This window comes from Exophiala spinifera (assembly GCF_000836115.1).
Source record: "Exophiala spinifera strain CBS 89968 unplaced genomic scaffold supercont1.2, whole genome shotgun sequence".
Classification (NCBI taxonomy): domain Eukaryota; kingdom Fungi; phylum Ascomycota; class Eurotiomycetes; order Chaetothyriales; family Herpotrichiellaceae; genus Exophiala; species Exophiala spinifera.
The window spans coordinates 1,924,356-1,945,536 of record NW_015622514.1 but is presented as its reverse complement, the minus strand read 5'-3'; the positions used below and the strand labels follow the sequence as shown (position 1 = coordinate 1,945,536).

Sequence of the window (21,181 nt, the reverse complement as noted above, 5' to 3'; positions counted from 1 at the left end):
CTGGTCCGTCAGTGGCGTGACGGGGCACGATAGGCGCTGTGATGCTTACTACAGCCAAGGGTGATCTATGCGTTCCGACGTCATCTGCTGTCGAGCAAGGTCTTTCCGAAGTCACAACAACAACCGGCATCTGTCAAACTGTCATTTCTCTGATAAAGACTGCACCGGGTCTAATCTTGTGCTTGTTTCAATGTTGTTCTAGACCTTAAGCCCTGTTGTTTACATCCAGCCTTGGAGGAGCTATTCGAAGACGCTTCTACCGAGCCGGCAGAGCTTACCAACTGTCAAGTCGTTACTAGGTGCAACAACCCACTCAATCCATCAGCAATAACCCGCTGGGAGTAATCCCTTGGTCAACGCCATTCATTTTTCAGTCTTGCTCATGTCATCTACATACCATCAATCTTCATTGCTATGAAAGCCTTCTTTGACACCCTTTTCCCAGGCAGCTTTCCTTCGTTCCACATCCTCGGCTCGCTGGTCTTTCATCCATGCTGTATTTCGCACAAACTTCTCCCGGAATCGTTCACTCTCGTGAGCCTTTGGAGCGGGAGAGTTTATCTTCTCAACAGCTCTTCGATGGAGGAAGCCAAATTCGTTCTGAAGCAGGAGCTTGTATGACTCGGGATTGATGAAGGCCGTTTGCTCATCGATGTGATCAAGATCGCCGTAGACTTCTTCATATGCAGCCTCAATATTGGCGTTCTGAGGAGCGATGTTACGCTTCACGTAGGGCGAACGCATACGTGATTGGTCTACACCTTCAGTGGCATCGGTCATGGTATACGCTGCGACATAATACTGCCAGCGTGCATCGTCAGACAAGGTGTCGCTGTCAAAGGTGGCATCCTCTGATGGGAACAGGCGAATAGTGCAGAGCCTATTGTTAGGCGTCTATTTCGCAGGGTGTTAGTTGAAGCTCCGAAGCACAAACGTAGGAAACTCACATAGCTGATGCGATAGATCTCAGCATCTTTGGACAACCGCTCAACCTGCTTGCGGTATTGAATTTCTTGTTTACGAGTCGTCTCGGACCGTTCGCGATCCTTCATGAACAAATTGGTGATCTCGACGCTCTTGTCCTTCGCGTCTCCACCAAGGATATTCATGACGAAGCGTAGGATAGCTGCAACCAGCTTATCAACTCCGTAGAGCTGCCATCCGTTTTTGTTATAGTAGCGTCGGAGTGTCTCTTCGAGATGAGAAAGCTCCCCTGTGCCGAGAACGACCTCTTCACACATCTGGAGGATCTGATTATAGTAGTTCTGCTTCCCCTCGATATTGAAGAAGAAATAATCTGGCCCCTTGTCAATCATCCGAAGGTCAATCGCTGGCTTCACTTTGCCGCCTTTGCCTTTGTGCCTTGCGACCGCTTCTTGGACATTTGGCTCGTTATTCTTGATGGCAAGCAATCTGCTGTACATGGTCTCGAAAAGTCGGAAGAAGCAGTAGATGTTTGCGTTGGCGTAAAGGTTGAAGGTCGTGTGCGGATAGGGTTCGTCCATTGCCAGGTGTCGAGTAGACAAATCGTTATTAGCGACGTTGATCCAAGGACGTTGGGGCGAGTCCGCGATGTCTGAGATCGGGGTGTCATCGTCGACTTCCATCTCACTAAGTGCTCCCGGCATTGGGGTTGATTCTTTACTGCCCGATGCAACACTGTCCTCTTTGCCACGTCTCCGCTCGAGTGCCTGCCTCCTAAGCCAGTCGGACTTGCTCCTAGCTTTGCCTTTGGCAGGAGGGTGGCTGTCGCTCTCGTGGCCATCGACCATTTCGTCGTTTTCATGGCTGCGTAAGGCTTCAAAATCCACCAATTCGTGAAACTTATCTGGGTCAAGACCAAAGAATCGAACGACAAAATCGGTTAGCCAGCCCCGGATACGCTCCTGTTCTCCGCTGTTGTACTGTGCATTGCTGGCTTCCAATGAAGCCAGTACCAGGCGTGAGGCATCAATAACCACGTCGAGGTCACTGAATACATATTCCAGTTGATGTCTCTTCGTGGAGACTCCATTCTCGCGGTTCTTCTTGGCTTCTTCATACTTGGCTTGAATATCGCTTGTCAAATATTTCTGCTGGAAGTTCTTCTTGTCCAGATTCTTGTTGTTAATGCCTTGATGATCAAGACTTTTCCAGAACTGTTTGTGGATTTGATCACGCCAAACCTTCTCCCATTCTCGCTGGACTTGTTTCCATTCTTCCAGCTTCTGCTTGAGTCTGCCAAGAACAATGGGAAGAACGGCTGTGGGACGGGCGAACATTTCTTCCATGACTCGGGCACCAACTTCTCGCCCATACACCTTCATGATGATTCGCTTTGGGATGGCTGCACTTGCGCCGCCGAGACCCTCCGACAAGACGAATGCTGCACGATCTGCTTCGCTCATGACACCGATTTGTTGGACAATCGGCTCCATGAGTTGGATGGTGCGCTGGCATGACTCGATGTGGAAATCATAGTCGTGGCGTTCTTCTTCTATACGGTGCAGGGCTTCTTCATACTGGTTCTTGCGATGCGCGACGAATCCAGAGTCCTCGGATGCCCATGTGGGATGAGATGCCCAGACGTCGTTCAAAACTTCGTAGCACATGCCGTCCCGGCCTTTGCAAGGCTTGTTTTGTTCGCGTTTTGGCAAATGACGGTAGCTGGGGCCCAAGGCACGGCAATGGGACAGATTAACTCGGCCAGGATCTGGTCGTATGCGGGCTTCGATGACTTCCTCTTGTTCCTCAACACCAAGCCAGTGTTTGAACCAATTCATGAGGTCAACATTGCCTCCGATGAATGCTCCCATTCTGTCGGCCAGAGTATACTTGTCGATCAAGTCCTGAGTATAGAGATTGGTGAGTTTCAGAAACTCATTGTAACTCGTCCGATTCCCTATCTGTTTCTTGGCTCTATCAAAGAACGCAAGCTCTTCCTGAGTAGTAGATGCACTGGGGAACGGTGGCAAAGGCTCGGGCAACTGAGGCACAAGGGTTGGAGAGGCCAAAATAGTATCGGCAGGAGGCTGACGTTGATTGGAGAGTTTAGGGCGCTTCAAATTGCAGTTAGCGATGTGGCATACCATATTGAACTAGGGTTGAGAATAGGAAGACGGAGCAACTTTAATGCATGATGCAGTGTAAAGGACGTAACGGAACGCTGTTGGCAGAGGATATCGAGGTGCGAAGTATACAAGGCAGGAGCAGTCATGGAACATACCTTATTAACATTGCCAACTTGAACAAGGCCACTTCGTCCTCCTTGCGGAAGACCTGTATCAGCGGCCGACTGAGTTGAGTTTTGGTTGGTTAGAGTAGCCCCCGGTCCGCCACGACGCTTCTTGGTGTCTTTGCTGGTGCTAGGTGGATCGAATTGGCCCATTGGCGGCATCTTCGAGGTAGGTCGAGGTGTTTGCGCTTGAGGAAGTGCGCCAGCAGCATAGCCTGCATCGTTTCGAACATTGCTGGCCTGGTCCTCTTGCGCCATTGCTCTAGAAGCCTGTGCCTTGCCGTGGGCTGCCGATTCAGGCAAAAATTGTTTGAAGTCCTCGAGAAGATCTGGAGCAGACAAGAACAATTGGGTAACCTGAGCATACACATCCTGGATAGGTTTGGATTCTCGCTGATATGTTTGCAGGATCTCAAGGAACTGCTTGTAGATCTCAGGTTGTTGGGCAAACCGGTTCTACGGAGCAAGTTAGCAGATTACTCCAAAGCGGCGTCACTGAACAAACCTTGATCTTATTCACATAACTTATAGCATGGTTAAATTCGACCGGACCACCCCGCTGCTTCACATCAGCCAAGGAAGCATTGCCACCAAAGGAACCGGCTTGTTGATTATATGGACCAGTCTGGCCAGGTCCCGGCGAGACTGCCAGGGATGGTCTCGCAGACCCATTGGTCACGGCAGTAACTGCACTTTGCAGTGTCGAGACACCGCGTTGGTCTTGCTGGCCCATGGTGTTGGCGGCTTCCTCGACTTGTCTCTCCCCTGGTGCATTCTTGAAAGGCGCCAGCTCAGCAGACCTAGCACCTGGCGAAGCTCCCAGGGGCTGTCCCCACCCATGTCGATTTTCGAAGGTATCTTGTCGGCCTGACGCGGGTTGGGCAACCGGGGCAACTCCTGCAGGTTCAAAATGCGTACGCCCTCTGCTCTGAAGCGATTGCGTCATTGTGCCACTGGGTGTAGTAACTCTAATGGCATCTGGGTTGTCGTCCGTCCCACATTCAATGCGATACCCGGGAGGAAGGAAAGTATTGAAGCCCTGGATCAGAGCTGGGTGACCATTGAAAAGATTGGACACGCGCTCAATCACACCTGGTGTGTCAATAGCCTGGCTCTTGAAATCTTTCATGATGTCTAGAAAGCGATTGTAGACATCAGGCTGTTCGTTGAAGCGCATCTTGACTTGATCGAGGTAGCTCAGCGCATCGTTCAAAATCGGCTGCTGGCCGTGAGCGAGCTGCGCAGGAGCTGGCATTGGAGACGGTCCAGGCATGAAAGATTGCGCTTGCTGCTGAGGAGGTCCCCCGCCTTGTTGGTGCATGTACTGAGAAGGTCTCTGGGGCTCATGTTGGGAAGCGCCACCAAAGAGACTGCCACCAACGGTCACAGGTGGCAAGTTGTGCTGCACGGCACCAGCACCGCCGTTCGCGAGCAGACCATTCGGACCATGTATCGAGTTTTGCACCTTTGAAGCCACTGGCTGATGTATCGGGATTGATCCCGCATGGCTCTGTACAGGGCCTCGCTGCTCAGAATGCATCCGCTCGATTTGCTCCCGTTCGCGATCGCGCATGATCAATTCGTCTCTCTGTCGTTGCATCTCTCTTTCTCGTTCTCTTTCCCTTTCCCTCATTTCATGCAACTCCCGCTCGCGAGGATCCCGCATATCTCTGTCCCGGCCAAGATATTGAGGTGAGTGTTGGGTCATCGAGTGTCCCAAATGGCCCATGGGATGGCCTTGAGGTTGCGGTGGCGGAGGCTGAGTATTGTACTGATGCTGCTGAGAGTGGTTGGGCGGTCCCTGAGTCAAATCCGCGATCGAAAGGCTGTGATTCGAGGAAGGCTGAGAGTGATGTTGATGATACGAGGCAGGAGGAGGTAAGACATGAGGCGGCGGTTGACCAGGACCATTGGCGCTACAGATTCAGCAGTTCGAGTCAGTCGACGGGTCATTGAGACGCAAAGAAAAGAAAGGCGGCGGTGAATGTTGAGGTGAGGGAGAAAATACGTACCCATAGCTTGGAAAGGGTCGCCCTTGGGGATCGTTTTGAGCAGGACCTCCTGGCCCACGCCAGTGATCGTTGGGATTTTGGTTCATGTCTAGGACGACGGCGTCGAAACAAATTCAGAGTGGTTTGATAAGGCTTTTCGATCTGATTTTTGCTTCAACGCATCTCGGAGATTCAGAGTGTTGAGGCTGTCGTTACCACCAAAGGACCCGAGGCTGACACGTCGCTGAAAATTAATTCCCAGCGGCAAAGAAGAGCAATGATGCGTGCACTAGTATATGAACATGGGCCTACGTTCGTCAAGCACGCATGCTGTTGAACACGTTTTGGTGTGGAAGGACAGAAGTGAAGCGAGGAATAGAATATGCCAGGACAAGATTATGACGATCAGGAGTCGCAGTTTGGAGAAGTCGAGCTAAGCTTGGCCTTTACGCAGGGTTTATTCTCCACATCGCCTCTACATACAATACGAAGGACAAAAGGTATACATAAGTCTCGAGTCGGGTACAATCTCAAGCACGTGTTAACGTTCTGTTCATCCCAGATAGTTATAGATTCCTTCTCGCCAGGGTGTGGAGGAATATTGACGGGGTGTGTACAGGATACAGCAAATCCATAAAGATTCTCTCTCTGCGGGCCCAACAACAATTCCATATTTTCCCCGGCTGCCGAGTCAAGCCTCGATAACCCACCATCGGTACCTGGATAGCCACACTGCAGCAATTCAAAAGAACTTGCTGGCCAGGCTCATCAGCCCAGAGGCACCACCGCTCCCACCGCCCTGGCTCTTCATGTACATCTGTAGGGCATATTTGGCAGCTGAGTTGACAACCGACTGTTTGTCTGTACCGCCCGAAACATTTCCCTGGCTGCTCTGTTGGTCGAACAACTTCGATGCTTCTTGCATTGCCATGGCAATCATCTGGGATTGTGAACCCCCAGACCCTCCGCCAGATCCTCCACCAGAGAACATCTTCAATGCCTGCATTGCAGCTCCGGCACCGAGGCTAGAGGCATCATGTTGCTGGCCACCACCGCCCTGCTGGTAGAGTTGCTGGTGGCTTTGTTGGATTCTGCCTTCGTCGAGATCTTCTGATTGAGCACTCTGTTTGTGATTGTTGAGGAACCCCAGGGCTTGAGAGAAGAGGCCTTCATCCTCGGAATTGCCATGTCGTTGGTTGTGCCGCACAATCTCATCCTCGTCGAAGTCTGCGTTTCCTCCACCGGCGCCACCACCATAGCCACCACCCGAGCCACCGTAATTGCCAGAGCCGTGTCTTCCTTCATCATAACGATCACCGCCGCCGCTCCCGGAATTGCCGTAATTACCACCACCACCACCACCACCACCACCACCACCACCACCACCACCACCATATCCTCCTTCATCGTAACGATCGCGACCGCCACCTGAACTGCCGTAGTTGTCTGAGCGGCCACCGCCGTATCCTCCTTGGTCGTAGCGGTCACCACCGCCGCCATATCCGCCTTCGTTCTCGCGACGATGGTGACGAGGAGGTTCACTGTCGCCGTAACCGCCTTGTTGCTGTCCATAGCTGTCGCGGCCAGAGTCTCTGCCGTAGCCTTCACCACGCTGTGGGCCATCGTCATATCGTTGGCTTTGATCATAGTAGTTGTCACCATCGCGGCCTCCACCACCGTATTCACGTCGGTCGTCGTTGTAGGACATCTTGAGCTTGGGGTGAAGTTGTTGGGACGATTTCGCGAGAAGAGGAAGAAGGGTTTGTTGAAGAAACGAGGATGGTTCAGGAATTACAGTAAATAAATGATTGAATCAAGATGAAACAGTGCCGGCTATACTTGAGCTGAATGGACATCACGGCAGATGCAGTGGTGACGAAGGCGACGTCATCATCGTACTAGGATACCTACCGTATCGTCTGTCACCGCCTAACGGCCACGTAGACGAATCCTCTCAATGCATGTACGTACTCCAGGACCACACACGAGTCTCGTAATAGTTCCTAGGACATACCTGCAGGTGGTTCATCCCACTCGGGACCTCGCCTGGACTGCGCCTCCACCAAGATGGCGAGCAAGGGATCGGGCTTTAGCGGCATACTGGTGCTGCTTTTCGCAGTCGAAAGGGGCTCTTTCAGCTGGGAAAGGTGTGGGATCCTCTGGGTTTCAGCTGAAGCCTGTGAGGGACACACCTACTAAGTTAGCCTCCTGCAAGCCCCTTCGCGGCCGAGGTGCTAAGCTTTACAGGCCTAACAAGAGTCGTTGGAGCGACCCCCAGAATTCTGGGACAAGGGGTCCCCTACGGCTGATCACCTAAGTACTTGACTCAGAACCCAAGTGTCACAGATCCTTGTACCTTCAACATCAATGCAGACAGAAACACAGACATGAGGAAGAGCGGCGCCATTGCCTTGACCGCCGCTGTTCAGTATCTCTGCTCATGAAATCTTAAACCAGCAACGGGCATGAACAATCGGAAATCGGCCTCGGTCCTAAACCTCCGATAGCGGCGAATTCTTTTTCCCGATGACGTCGCCGTTTCTCACCTCAGAATATACCTAGTTGATTTCTTACAAAAAAACCATTACTACGCGTTCCTCGTACAGCTGCGCGATTGTCGTAGAAGTCCTCACCGTCAAAAACTCAAGTTGAGACCCAACAATGTCAGTTACCGCGCCCACGCGACAGACATTGCGCCACCTTCGACGACTCTGTCGCTTATCCTCCCTCGTCGAATCCGTCGGGCCAGCGTCGCAAAGACTTTATTCACACTCCTCACATCCTCTCCCTCGTGCCATCGCATATCCCTCCCGTCACCAAAGCAGAGCCATCAGCGCGAGTTCCGTAAGATGGCAGGATTCACAAGGGGCCTCGTCCGCTGCCACCGCCAGCTCCAGCAGTAGCAGCGACCCGGACAGCGCCCCTCCCTTACCCGACATATCGAACTATTACACAGTCTTCCCGAATACTCTTTCCACGGGTCCTCCACCCCACGGGCCGTTCGATATCCCTTTGTCCCAGCTGAAGCGCGAATTTCTACTCCTCCAATCCCAACACCACCCTGACAAATACACCTCCCGGCCCACCGCTCATCAGAAGGCCATGGCGCTGTCCTCCCTGTTAAACAGCGCATACAAAACACTGTCGGACCCGCTGCTACGTGCGCGGTATCTCTTGCACCACACCTATGGCGTCGACATCACGTCAGAGGATAACAGCACGCACAGCGGTCTGACGGATCACCAGACGCTTATGGAAGTCATGGAAGCACAAGAGGCGATCGAGGAAGCCGAAACTCAAGAACAGATCGATGCCTTGAAGGACGAGAACCAAGCAAGGATAGATGAAACGATAAAACTTCTTGGAGAAGCCTTCGAAAAAGAAGATGTCCAGTTAGCAAAGACGGAATGTATTCGTCTGAATTACTGGCGCAGTTTACAGCAGGGCTTGCATGAGTGGGAGCCTGGGAAGGAAGTACGACTGATACACTGATTCAATTGTTGTTTAATCTATCATAATCGTTCGTCATCCTATGTTCCTGTACGATGACCTCGACAAGGGAATTACCATACCGGCTGCGATCGACCCCCAGCAACGTACAATGACTGATTTTCGTGTCGGCCGGAAAGTAATGAAGGCTTGTTCTCTCGCATGACGGTCGAATCATTAATTTTGCCATTGCACGAGATCATCACATGTGGCTCTCCAGCATCAGACTTGAACCTCTTGGCAACAACTCTGGTCTTTTACTGCCCTCAATCATGGCACTGGCGGACTGTTTGATCCTGTTTGTGTCGGGGGCCAGCTTCCACTTTGAGTTTTCCATCGTGACGCTTTTGGAGCCTCTTTTGCCGCCGCTCACCTCTTCACCCATCTTCTTTCTTCTGGAGACACGCTCGTCGCGGTCGATATTCGACGTGATGTCTCCCACGAGAGAAAGAACCCATCTGTCCTTTTGGCTTTGTGGCCACATCACGCTGACGGAAAAAACCTCCCGATCAGGATCTTCCAACATCGGACTATGTCCTCGCTTGTTGTGAGACAGTACGAGGCGATCGAGTCCACAGAAGTTCTCGGTGTAGCCCCACGGTCGGAAGGCACCCTTGTCTTTCTTGAAAAAATTCACTCCGAATTCTGTCCAGGTGTGTTCGTAAGTCATTGCTGGCTCCAAACAAATGTCCGAGATGATGTTGCACATCCAATCTGGTACGTGAAGGACATTTTCCAGGAAGATTGTGTGGCTGTCTTTACTCCCGGGGGCCCGTCGGATTTTGAGCTCGACCGAACCAATGCCTTTGACTGATACATGGCTTTGATCTGCGACTGTGAGGACGTATGACTTGAAAGGCATGTACGTCTTGAACGCGGCATGGTCGACAGCTATGTGTACATTGGATGCCGTGGAGAAGATCCAGTCATAACATGGCTTTTGCTTGTGCTTCTTGAAGGGCATGGTATACGTGGTGGCTCGACGATCGGAGTAGTATGAGGCCGGCAGAATGTTAGAAGGAGGAAGATCTCCGCGAGGGTCAAGTCTGAACGCCATCTTTTTGTTCGGATCGAAGTAGTCGCTGATATGATAATGAGGTACTGAGACAACGAAAAGCAACGGTCCCTAAAGCGGGATAATGTGACCTCGAGAGAAGTTTGTGAAAGAGTGGACAGCGGAGCCGAAAATCAAAACATCTTTTGGACAAAGGACAAATAGGACAGTGATGTGAAGAGTTTCCCTGGGTAGAGAAGAAGAATGTCTGTTGAGCAGGTACCTTGGATATTGCTTCTCATCTTGTCCAGATCCAGCAAGAACAATACGCCAGGAGAAGGCACTGTTGAGTGGAAAGGACTCGAGGCCGTTCCCGCCTCGCTTGATCTAGACTGAGTAAGGAGGTCATCATTTTCAGGTAGATGTGGGTAAGAGATGGAGAATTCAGATCTCCCGTCAAAGATGATCATTTCGTAGTAGTGTAAAGTCCGTGTCGTAACTCTTCCCAATACTAAATAGTCTGCGGTGGATGGCGAGTGGATGGATGATCCTCGGGAAATATGGAATGGCCAAAATGTTTATTCGCATCTCAACGTCGTGCTCCAGTTGTGTCCGATCGATATGTATTCCGTAATCATCATTCTACAGAGATCGAGTACCCATTTCACTTGTTCTAGAGTCCCGAGTCCCGTGTCATCTCTCGTACCAAAAATTCAAGAAATGGTCAGCCTTGCACGTCGTGAGCCTGCAGTCAGTACCGACAGATACCGTTCCACCAGAATGATCAGGCGCGTCAGAAAACACATGCTGTGGAACTGATCAGGGAAGTCAGACTACGTCCAGTCCGAGGGACGATGCTTTCCATCAATGGGCCGAGACAGTCGTGGAACCCTGTAGTCGGCGGTGTGATGGTGACAACAAAGCCTTGAGCACAAACGCCGGCCTCGAGGTTTCTTCGCCCCCAAGCCAACCATATATCTAATCTGCACATCAGGAGAAAATCAGGAGCTCGAGTTTCTTCTCTCCTTTTGACCAACATGAACTACGGTAAGTGGACTGCCGATGATCATCGGAGTGCTTCTGGTCACCAAGAGATTCTGTCTCATGGAAAGCGAACAAAAGGAGAAGGCAGAGAAAAAGAAAGCTACTCCTCCCTATACCATCAACCTTTAATAAGGCAGCACAGTGCCAGTGCATGGCACAGCGTCGTATGTTGTCTCTTGAGAGCACCAAAATGAGTCTTGCTTGTCAGAGGGCCAGTATCCTTCGGGTACCAATCTTTACTGGTCAAAGGTCCTCATGGTTTTTGACTTTTTTGATCCCCGTGGTCCATGAGGACCTGGAGAGAAAAGGCCCATACCCTCCTCAGTTCCTCTACATCTACTGCCCTTATCACGTTCACATGAATACATTTTCTTTCGCAGTCATTAAACAGAGCAGAAAGCATTGCCTTAGGTTCACCGTTCTGGGGGAACTTCCATCCCATCAAGACTTGTCTTTTCCGTGTTATCCTTTGCACTACCGAACACGACCGACACACTCACTCTCGAAAAGCACGTACATCTTTGCCAACGACAGCGGCAGTACCAGTAAGATCACTATCGGCCATACAAGCACACCGTTGATCTTGTATCTGTCTATTCTTGACGGCAGCCCCAAACCAATACCACACGACCGACCGACAGCCGTCGTACTCTTTCCACGATGTCTTCTGCCAGGTTCAACAGGTGCCGCGATACTTCTACCTTTTCCACCTCCCCCGCAAGCAACAGGTCATCAAAGACCCACGTGGAGACAATCGACGTCGACGTCGACGTCGACGATGTGTCTGGCGTTTCACTCCCCTTGACTCCTCCACCGACGCCCTCTGGAACTAGAAGTAGGCGGTTCTCCTACGGTCGGCCTGGCAATGACGAGCGCCGAGACTTCAACGTGGACGAAACCATCACCACGGCCGTTCGGCAAGGGATGCTGACACGTCCTCCTGCCGTAGTGCAGCCCGGCATCACGCGTTCGAGAGCCGTGCGGTACGCACGAGGTGTCCTGCCTACACGCTTCGGCGGTAGTGCTGATATCATCGTTGGCGATGGTCATGGTCATGGTAATGGCGATGGCGGTGACGGTGTTCGTCCTCTCGTCGACAACGATCTGGTCCCGTTGAAGAGGGGGTTACCGCCACGGCCAATGTTCCAGATCTCCAAGGAAGCTCGCGCCCGGAACAGGGCAGTCGTGGCAAGGGAGAATGCGCGCATGATGCAGTGGCGGAGGACCCATGAGCCGGCACGTTGGACTTACCCATATGGACGAATGGGGAATTTTGTGCTGGACGACAATCACGACGATGACGACTACGACGATGACACTGATGATGACTACGATAATGTCGACGATAACAACGGTGACAACGAGGACGATGAGGACAATGAGGACGACGAGGGCAACGACGACAATGACAGCAATGATACCACAGCAGAAGACTGGGTATCGACAACAACCACCGTGGTCGGGTCACAGACGTCGTGGTCATCGTCACTGTCATCATCATCATCGTCAACATTATCGTCATGGTGATTGTGTATGTCAGGTGTTCAACCACAGGCAGTCATTGTTGTCATCGGCATTTTGACGCCTGGCGCCAACGTTACATTTATCTAGGAGGTACTGTAGGTAGATTTGATACCTGGGTGGGCACCCGTATCGAAACCGAAAAGGTTCCAGAACAGCCACGTAAAGATACTATCAGTGTCAGGGTATGTGAGATAGGTAACCTAGGCATCCGGTTGGTACCCAGGTAGGTAGGTATGTAGATAGATATCTATTAGACAGATGTACAGATACCTCCTCCTCCTCCTCCTCCTCCTCCTCCTCCTCCTCCTCCTCGTCGTCGTCGTCGTCGTCGTCGTACCCGACAGTCAGTATCTTCATCGATGATCATTTGATTCTTCATGTCCAGAGAGCAAAAAGAAAAGAACCTTCTCTGACACAGACAATAAGGACACAAGTAAAGTCCGTGTCCCAACAAGAAAAATCTTATCTGAAAACAACTGGGCATTCTTTTGGTCATGAGTCCACGCTCTAAGTTAGCTTCGGCTCTTGCTCTCGCTCTAGCTCGTACTCAAACTCAAACTCACGGCTTGACAGCTCTTTCTTCTATCCCCTCTCACTCCCTCACTCACTCACTCATTCACTCCCTCACACACCAAAAGAGATGGACACGAAAACAAACATGTAAGGAATCTGAAAAGGGAAAACAGAGTCAAAAGTCGATTCATGACGTTTTTCTTTTCCACACAATATCCGCCCTTTTTACCCTTTTCATATTCAACCCATAAATAACTAATGTTGGTACATTTACATTTGCATGTTCACGTCACCCTTTTCAGCGTCCATCAGGGGTAGCGTCTCACTCCTCACACTGCGTTGTCGGTCATCAGTGTCCATTTTCTCATCGATACTTCCGATCTGAGACTGTGGCTGACCACTGGCCGCCCGGCGACCGAGTCTCTCGCACCATCCCTCGGCACTAACCAAGGTGTCGTTGACGACGCGACTGACTTGTGTCATCATGTCAAGACCCTCTTGCGCGAGGACCATGACTCGTCTTCCGCTCTTGGCGGCTTCCGACATGCTTCCATCGGTACCGTTCGATGAGTCGTTGTCGGACATGTTGGCGAGGTTGAATCTCTGGGGCAAGCTGATCAGATGTCTGTGCACGAGGTCTCTGGCGTTCTGTGGAAGAGCACCGCCGGCATAGTTGGACACGATGCCAACCACGTGCTTCAGTGTTTGAAGGACATCGGCTTTCAAGGCAGAAATCCGCGCCAACAACGCCGCCTGTCGTTGTTCCTCTGACGAATTTGTGATGCTCGCCACCGACATTGGCGACGCTTGTTCGTTGGGAGTGGCTCCTTCGTCCCACCTCTGGAGCAAGTTCTTCAAATTCTGAATGGCCTCGTCCAGTCGGCCGTTTGCCCAGCGGAGCCAGCTCAGACAGTAACGCAGACTTCGGATCGACTCGTCGCTCATGGCAATGCCGAGGCCGCTGGTCGAAATGACAAGCTGATGTCGCCAATTCGCGGGCGACTGCTGATCGCGGGACTGTAGCGCAACTTGATTCTCAGAGTATGGAGGTGACCGATCGCCAGGGTTATAAGCAGGTAGTGTCTCACTGTATGTCATGTCACCACTCGACCGCTGGGTGCCGTTTGGAGCAATATCTGCCCAACCCTTTTCCACGTCTGGTGTCTGTGGTGCAGCCGTCGAAGACCTGCTTCCGCGCTTCGGCTGTAGAGCCCATCGCAACCCTCCCTCGACGCCTGATATTCTGGCTACTGTGCCTGCTATTGGGAGACCAACATTTCTTTCTGTCCATTCGGCACCTGGAATGTATGACTGCGTCGTTTTGTAGGCCGACAGCGAGCCGTTGATCAGACTTCCGGCGAGTGGGTACTGACTGGTGAAGAGACGGAGAAGGGGCTCAGGCTGGTCGGAGCCGAAAGTGGTTTGCGTTTGTACAAGAGTTGGAGCAGGCTGGGAGTGTGAGGGCGAATGATACTCTGATGTCACATGTCAGTCAAAGTGCAAGGTCTGGTGCTTATAACGGGCTATACAGACTCTGGTGCAGGCCGCTGAGAGTTTCGGCAGCCTCCATATCTTCTGCAGACATTCCAGATAATACACTGGCGGCTCTCGTCGAGCGCTCTTCTGACCTCATCATGTCGACGTCGACCGAGGTGGGTTTGTGCGTGTCGGTGGAGGAGCGTTTGGCGGGCAGAGGAGGGGAGAATGGAGGAGGGACGGCGTAAGGAGGATTCGGCGACTGTGAATCCATGCTGAGGCTGAATGCTGTGGGTAGATATTATTCCAGGTGGTGAGGCAGTGATTGCGCGCTGTCACAGGCCATGGACGAGAGAAAGTGCCGAGGTCGGCGGTAACTATCGCATGGCGGTGTAAAGACAGGCGCAGAGGATGGCAAACTGGTCGCAAACAGGCGAAGAATAAGGCTCGCTGTGAATAGAGTCGAGATCACAGGAAGTATAGAATCGTGAGCTGGCCGAGAGTGTGGTGGGCAGACGGTTGACGGGTGGTAAGTGTAGTTAAGGGAAATAGATCTGCGGTTGCGGGAGAAGAATCAATGGGGAGCCAGCAGAAGGCAGTAAAGTAAGTAACGCAATATACCCGTAAGGCGTGCCACCTGGAGTAACAAGGTCGGCTAGTGTAATTGATAAGAGTTTCGGGAGCACGAGCAGGAAGAGAGAGGGAGAGTTGATACCTGTACTCTGCTTGTCACAGTGCCAGAGAGAGCGAGAGCCAGAGCGAGAGCGAGAGATTGTGGAGGATGCGGACTGATCAGTGATCACATGCTGCGACCAAGTGCAAATTGAAATGTCCGTTCCCGATTGGCGGCGTCTGGGTCCGCGGCATCGGCACATGGGAAAAGCCCCTTGCGTCCTACTCCGTATCTGTACGAGACTACGGATGCTTTGTATGAGTTGTACCCGTCCCAGTGGGACGCTCGCTCGACTCGTACTCGTACCGATGCAGCGATGCCCGTCCTGCAGCTGTGGAGGAGCACAAGTGGATGGCACAGGTGGACGGACACCAGTCTTCCACTCCCACTTCCACCCTCCCTACCGATTGACCCTCCAACTCTGTTCTCTGCCGCCATGTGGCTACCGACTTTGTCCGCTCTATCCGTCCTTCCTTCTGCCGCACAGACATGTGCTCTTGATTGAATTCATCTTTGGGTCCATAATGTTCCCAGGGAGCATGTGCTTGTGCTTTGATGGATAAAATGTGCCGTCCTTTGCTTGTCGTTCTACGGAGAAAAGTCATTCCACCCCCGAGGCTTCGATAAAGCGTGATTCTGACTCGGAGTGTACATTAATACGAGTAAGTACCAGAACTACGAGTCAAGAACACGTTCCTCACACGACACTAAGTACTGTACGGTACAAGTCTTCGAGATGACCCGAAAAGGATGTACACCGAGTAGTGCCCATCTCTCCCGTCCTCCCTACCACTCGCAATCCAGGCTTCTCGAAATCGAACCAACTTATTTCAGGTCCATGACAGACCCGTAGTACTTGTGATTGGGCAACCTCGTGTACGGAGTAGACAGACAACGTTTGCCGAGTCCCTCATAAACCGCAGACAAAGTTTCCCAACGGTGCTGAGGCACTAATGATTGACCTTGGCTGATGCTGCACACAACTGGAGAGCGTAGCTATGTATATTCATCTCAGCCCTTGAGATTTCATGATATAGCTGCATTGTCGTCTGGGTCGAAGATGGAGCACAGAGTACTCGCCCAGAACAGGAGACTCGTAGAGTCGTAGCATACTTTTTGTGTGCCTGAAGACGTGGAGGCGGATCCCTCGGTGGCTGCGGAGGTGCAAAGCGTGTCAGCCACACTTTCGTGAGGCTCACTACGCCAGCCTTTCCACGTCTCAGCACGTACTTCGCGAACCATGCAGAACACTCTACCCCGTGCTCGAGGTTATATTCCAGCATGCTGATTTCAGCGCAAGTCCCTTAGAGCATCAACACCATGGTTCGCACATGATACCACTATGGACTCCCAGCAGTACTTCGGGCAGACCCAGCCAACGGACCAACCCACCACCCGGTCCATCTTCCCCAGAGGTCCCGTGTTCAACCTCGAGGATTTCTCGAACCGCGACTTCATAGCAAAAGACTTTATCGAGGCCCTGACCGAGAGCACGCACGTTTCGCATCGACGGTCACAAGGTGACACTTCGATCACTTTCGATCCTAAACCTCTTATTCGCACTTTTGAGCAGGCCTCAAGGCGTCTCAACGAGCTTTCGGCCGAACTCGAGCAGCGTGAAAATGAACTGTCGGGCGCGGTCAGAATAGCAGAGGCTCAACATGCAAACAACACAGAAACTCTGGGAAGGAAGCTGAACCAGACCATCGAAAGCTTTCAAAAGTTGGACACGTCTCTGAAATCCGAGAGGGGAGAGAAATGGGGTGGCAACGTTGCTGTCGAGACAGGACGTCGGTTAGAAGAGCTGGATCGACAGAGAAGGAGGGCGCTAGATGCACATTTCCTAATCGAATGTTGGGACGAGGTTAGCCACAGAGGAGAAGTCACCCTCCTGGAGAACCTGCGGAGGTCTGGCACCGGAGAGGGAAAGATTAGGGCGGCCAGCATTGCTCGACAGTTGTTGAGAATAAGCCAGAGACTAGATTCCAAAAGCCAGGCGCAACCAAATGGGGTCTCACAGTCAGGGCCCGTCACCAACGGAGTCACGGGGAGTCGCAATTTCGACACCAGAGAAGTCATCGAGAAGTTCATCGAGACCTTGGAGAATGACATGCTCAAGCTTTTCGACGACTTCTACCGTCGACAAAACTTTGAGGAGATGAAGAATTGCGCCATTGTCTTGCAAGATTTCAATGGCGGCGCTTCAGTCCAAGCCGCCTTCGTCAACCAACATCAGTTCTTCATCGACAGAAGCAACTTGGTGACGGAGGAGGTCGGCGGAGATCAGGAGACGTGGGTGAGATTGTCAGATCCCGATGCCGACTTGCCTGGTGTCGAGCCCGGTCTGCAATCGTTGATCGACGATGTCCGAGTCACCGTGCAAGAGGAGTCTGGAACCATCCGGAGAGCGTTCCCCTATCCCGAACAGGTGTTGGGCAAATTCGTGCAGAGAGTCTTCCAACAATCCATCCAACAAAGACTGGAACTTGTCCTGGAGAAAGCAGAGTCGGAATCCACCCTGGCATACCTCCGATCTCTGCAAGCTGCACGAAACTACATTAGCGCTTTGGTAGAAGAACTCAAAGCGCACGGTCTAACAGAACACCCAGAGACGGTGACTTCTCAGACGAGCCTGCTCCTCGACCAGCAGCTCGAGGAGCTGTTCACGCCGTACGTGGGCGGGGCGGCATACATCGACAAAGAAAAGCACAACCTCCAAGAACTCTACAAATCCCTACTGTTCAAATTCCAGCTCTTCCACTCGCGACGACAAAAGGAACCCAGGACGTACCTCGCATCTCTCCGAAACCGCGGCCAAGAGCTCCTCGCATCGGCTCGAGAAGCCACCGACGCCTACGTTAAAAGCCTAGACTTGGAAAAGATGTCGCCGACACAGAAACGGATCCTCCTCTCCGTGGCCGGTCTTAAGAACACCGACAAGGCGCAACCCGACGTCCTCGAATTTTCCGAAGAAGACGGCCGTCTCGACGTTGGCGCGGCGAAGCGGATGCTCAAATGGCTCGCCGAGGGCGTGCGGCGAGGTCTCGAACTCGGCGGCGGTGCCGAGACGCCCAAAGACGTCGCGGCGCTGCTGAACTTGATCCTCAAGAACCTGCTCGAGTCGTACGTCGAAGTCGCGCTGGAAGCGGCCGCCGACGCCGCGTCGACCGCCGAGAACGCCAAAAGAGACCAGCCCGACCTGTCGTACCTGGGCAACCTGCGCAGCGCGGTCCACATCACCCATCTCGTGCAGAGCTGCGTGACCACGCTCCTCACTCCGCTGGCGAGCACCAGCCTCACGACGCGGCGGGAGATGGAAAAGAGCGTGCGCGCCGCCGTGTCGCGCATCGAAGACCAGATCAACACCATCGACCAGCAGACCATCGACGGCGTGCTCAACTGGTCCGCGCGCCTCCTCACGAACCAGAACCGGGCCGACTTCCGGCCCCGCGCCGAGACGGAAGTGGTGTCCCTCGAGCAGGCGCAGACCCCGACGTGCGACGGCGTGTGCCGGTTTCTGGACATGTTCCACGAGACGGCGTCGCGGTCGTTCGACGGGGCGAACCTCGACGCCCTCCTCACCGAGGTCGCGGTCGGGTTCCGCGCCCAGCTCCTGCAGCACTTCACGAAGTACCAGGTCAACCGGATCGGAGGGGTCATGCTGGCCCGCGACATGAGCCGGTACGTGCAGCTTCTGAGGTCGTGGGACCTGGACGACTCGTTCACGGCGAGCCTCGAGGTCTTGACCGAGCTCGCGAGCGTCTTCGTCTTGCTCCCCGACGCTCTCAAGGAGAGACTCAGAGGGCCGGTGTTGGGGAACCTGGGCAAAGAGAACCTGAGGCCCTACCTGTTGAAGCGGGACGACTATCTCGAAGTCGGCATGCAGAGTTTGTTGAATTCGTTGTAAAGGGTTGGTGGTGGTGGTGTTGTGGTTGTGGCGGTCTGTACAATACATACAAAACGTAAATCTAGATGTTGATTTGCACCTTGACACTGGAGATGGATCTATCGATACCCATTGTATCTTTTTGTGATGCTGCGAGTGAGGAGTGTCACAAGTGTGTGTAACGGCAATGCCACACCTGTAGGAGTCTGCTCTGCACGGGTACATTATGAACAATTAGGGAGGTAGCTCCTGTCGGTCTGTATGCCGTGTCTGATGAGTGGTGATGTTATACACTATGTACCTAGAAGCACTCAGCCAGTGCGTACTGCATACTCCGTGCTGTACTGCGTGCGAGGTCGACGTGTATGTATAGCTTGGGTAACCTCCCCAGGGTATCCAAGGTACCTTTACCTGGGCACGTAAGCACCTACACCGGTGATTGCAGAAGTCGTTAAACAAGATGTTTCCGCCTCTTTCGAAATGGGGGGACGTGTTCTCTTTGGTTTCTCGTAGACTTATATACATGGAACTGTTGTCTGTTGGCTGTTGTACATGGTTTCATGGTTTGTATGGTGTCCTCTCTCTTGTTCCTTTTCGCTGTTTCAAAGGCGCTCGCCGTTCATCGCTCGCGATCTGTGTGATACATGTATTGCGAGCCCGGTTGTGGTCGTCACTAAGTTGTGAGTGTGGGTGGGTGTGTGGTACCTGTATTGATTTTGTTGTTTTTGTTTTTGTTTTGTTTTGTTTTGTTTTGTTTTGTTTTGTTTTTCTTTTCGATGTCACACCGAGTGTCAGCATCAGTCTCAGTCTCGTCTTGTCTTGTCGGCGATGTCCAGACTTCCAATGTATTGGAGGAAGTTGTACACGCTGTACCTGTCTCTAGGTGCGATCTTCCTCTCCCCCCGTTTCTCCCTTCTTCGTGAATCATTCATCCGTCTCTTGACAGGGCAATCTCCGTACATGATGTTCGTATAGAGTCCACCCACCCATCTACCATCCTCCACCACCCTCCATCGACCGCACCGTAAGTAGCCAGGTTGAATACCCGGGGAGTGCCTGAGCACCTGAGTAAAACGAGTACAACGGTAGGTAGTCGGTCGGTAGTCCGGTAGGTCGACAGGCAGGCAGGTAGGTAGGTAAGGAAGTCAAGGCAAGGCAAGGCAAGACAAGGTAGAGTAAAGTGTACTGGGTCTAGGTACTCTTAAATCCTGAACCCATACCCAGCCATGCAGTCCTTGTATTTGCCGACCAAACTCTTACAATCCTCCTGCGGATCGTCGGCCTTGCTGAAGAGCATACATTCGTCTCGTGCGGATTTTTCGTCTTTGCATACGCAGCATGGCTAGAATAGGACCGAAGAAAGAATGTGTTAGCACATGTCATTCAATCTTTTTTCCCTTTGCGTTTTCTTCTCATGTTTTCTCCACCGTCACCATCACCACCACCACCACCACCACCACCGCCTCCTCCTCCTCCTTCTCTTTACTCGACATCTCACACCTCACACCTCACGCCACCCACTCACATCACACTGCACGATGTATGTTGTGGGTTCTATGATCGTATACTTCAAACGTCACACCTCCTCCACTTCGACCGGGTACCCAAGCAACCACCCAACGCAATACGTACCTTTACTTTTTCTCCCGACGCAGTGGTCGTCTTTGGTTTAAGGTCCGATGCCAAATTACTCGGCGAAGAAGGTTGCGACACTATAGATCCATGAACTTGGCTATTAGCTTTTGACTGGGCTTTCTTCGTCTTCATTCGACCATCCATCCTAGAGGGACGTATATCAAAGGGCGAAAAAGGGAAGGGAAGGGGAAGCGGAAAGAGGTAGGCGGAAGATAGACAATACGCACCACTTGCAGGTTGCGCCGGTGTTGGCGACGAGCTACCGCTGAACCAGCCCATGATGATCTCTCGGGTCCAGGTACTAGACGGATGTGGTGTGAGAGCTGAGACAATAAAATAAAGAGCGTGAGTGTCTGAAACGACGAAGAATCCTGATTCGGCGGTAGACTACTATGCACAAGAAAATACTCGAGAAAGCAATTACCTTGGGTACGAGGAGGTCGAGAGAGAGAGAGGTATGATACCATAGTAATGCTGAGAAATACAAAAATACTTTTGGTTGCGTACCTGGGATCACCTCACACCGAGGTTCCGGGTCCCACCGACTACAAACGCGCGAAAGCATCAGTCAGCCTTGTTCAGCCTTGTTCACCATTGATCATCACCAGTGCTCTAGGGCTCTGTACAACTGCACACTCGTGAATTCTTCATAAAGGCAAAGCCATTTAATACATATTTCACGAATTCTCCCCACTACCTGAAATATGTCTCGGAAACGAGACTGACACATACCAGATTGTTC

General features: G+C 52.3%; 7 protein-coding genes across 7 annotated transcripts; 3 read left to right on the top strand and 4 right to left on the bottom strand.

Moving 5' to 3' along the window:
- Positions 1-399: 399 nt before the first annotated feature.
- On the bottom strand, positions 400-5,312 carry PV08_03008 (uncharacterized protein; the record flags this gene model as incomplete). Its single annotated transcript, XM_016377365.1, has 5 exons — positions 400-894; positions 948-3,038; positions 3,206-3,670; positions 3,720-5,130; positions 5,227-5,312. The coding sequence occupies 5 exons, from the start codon at positions 5,310-5,312 to the stop codon at positions 400-402; spliced, it is 4,548 nt and encodes a 1,515-aa protein (XP_016238935.1).
- Positions 5,313-5,947: 635 nt separating this feature from the next.
- Positions 5,948-6,913, bottom strand: PV08_03007 (uncharacterized protein; the record flags this gene model as incomplete). Its single annotated transcript, XM_016377364.1, has 1 exon — positions 5,948-6,913. The coding sequence occupies one exon, from the start codon at positions 6,911-6,913 to the stop codon at positions 5,948-5,950; it is 966 nt and encodes a 321-aa protein (XP_016238934.1).
- Positions 6,914-7,866: 953 nt separating this feature from the next.
- PV08_03006 (Fe-S protein assembly co-chaperone HscB) lies at positions 7,867-8,697 on the top strand (the record flags this gene model as incomplete). The annotated part of the gene is made up of 1 exon (XM_016377363.1): positions 7,867-8,697. The coding sequence occupies one exon, from the start codon at positions 7,867-7,869 to the stop codon at positions 8,695-8,697; it is 831 nt and encodes a 276-aa protein (XP_016238933.1).
- A 199-nt stretch (positions 8,698-8,896) lies between these two features.
- On the bottom strand, positions 8,897-9,751 carry PV08_03005 (uncharacterized protein; the record flags this gene model as incomplete). Its single annotated transcript, XM_016377362.1, has 1 exon — positions 8,897-9,751. The coding sequence occupies one exon, from the start codon at positions 9,749-9,751 to the stop codon at positions 8,897-8,899; it is 855 nt and encodes a 284-aa protein (XP_016238932.1).
- Positions 9,752-11,392: 1,641 nt separating this feature from the next.
- On the top strand, positions 11,393-12,259 carry PV08_03004 (uncharacterized protein; the record flags this gene model as incomplete). Its single annotated transcript, XM_016377361.1, has 1 exon — positions 11,393-12,259. One exon carries the CDS (start codon positions 11,393-11,395, stop codon positions 12,257-12,259), a length of 867 nt encoding a protein of 288 aa, XP_016238931.1.
- A 780-nt stretch (positions 12,260-13,039) lies between these two features.
- PV08_03003 (uncharacterized protein) lies at positions 13,040-14,519 on the bottom strand (the record flags this gene model as incomplete). Its single annotated transcript, XM_016377360.1, has 2 exons — positions 13,040-14,244; positions 14,303-14,519. 2 exons carry the CDS (start codon positions 14,517-14,519, stop codon positions 13,040-13,042), a joined length of 1,422 nt encoding a protein of 473 aa, XP_016238930.1.
- Positions 14,520-16,260: 1,741 nt separating this feature from the next.
- Positions 16,261-18,825, top strand: PV08_03002 (uncharacterized protein; the record flags this gene model as incomplete). The annotated part of the gene is made up of 1 exon (XM_016377359.1): positions 16,261-18,825. The coding sequence occupies one exon, from the start codon at positions 16,261-16,263 to the stop codon at positions 18,823-18,825; it is 2,565 nt and encodes an 854-aa protein (XP_016238929.1).
- Positions 18,826-21,181: the final 2,356 nt, after the last annotated feature.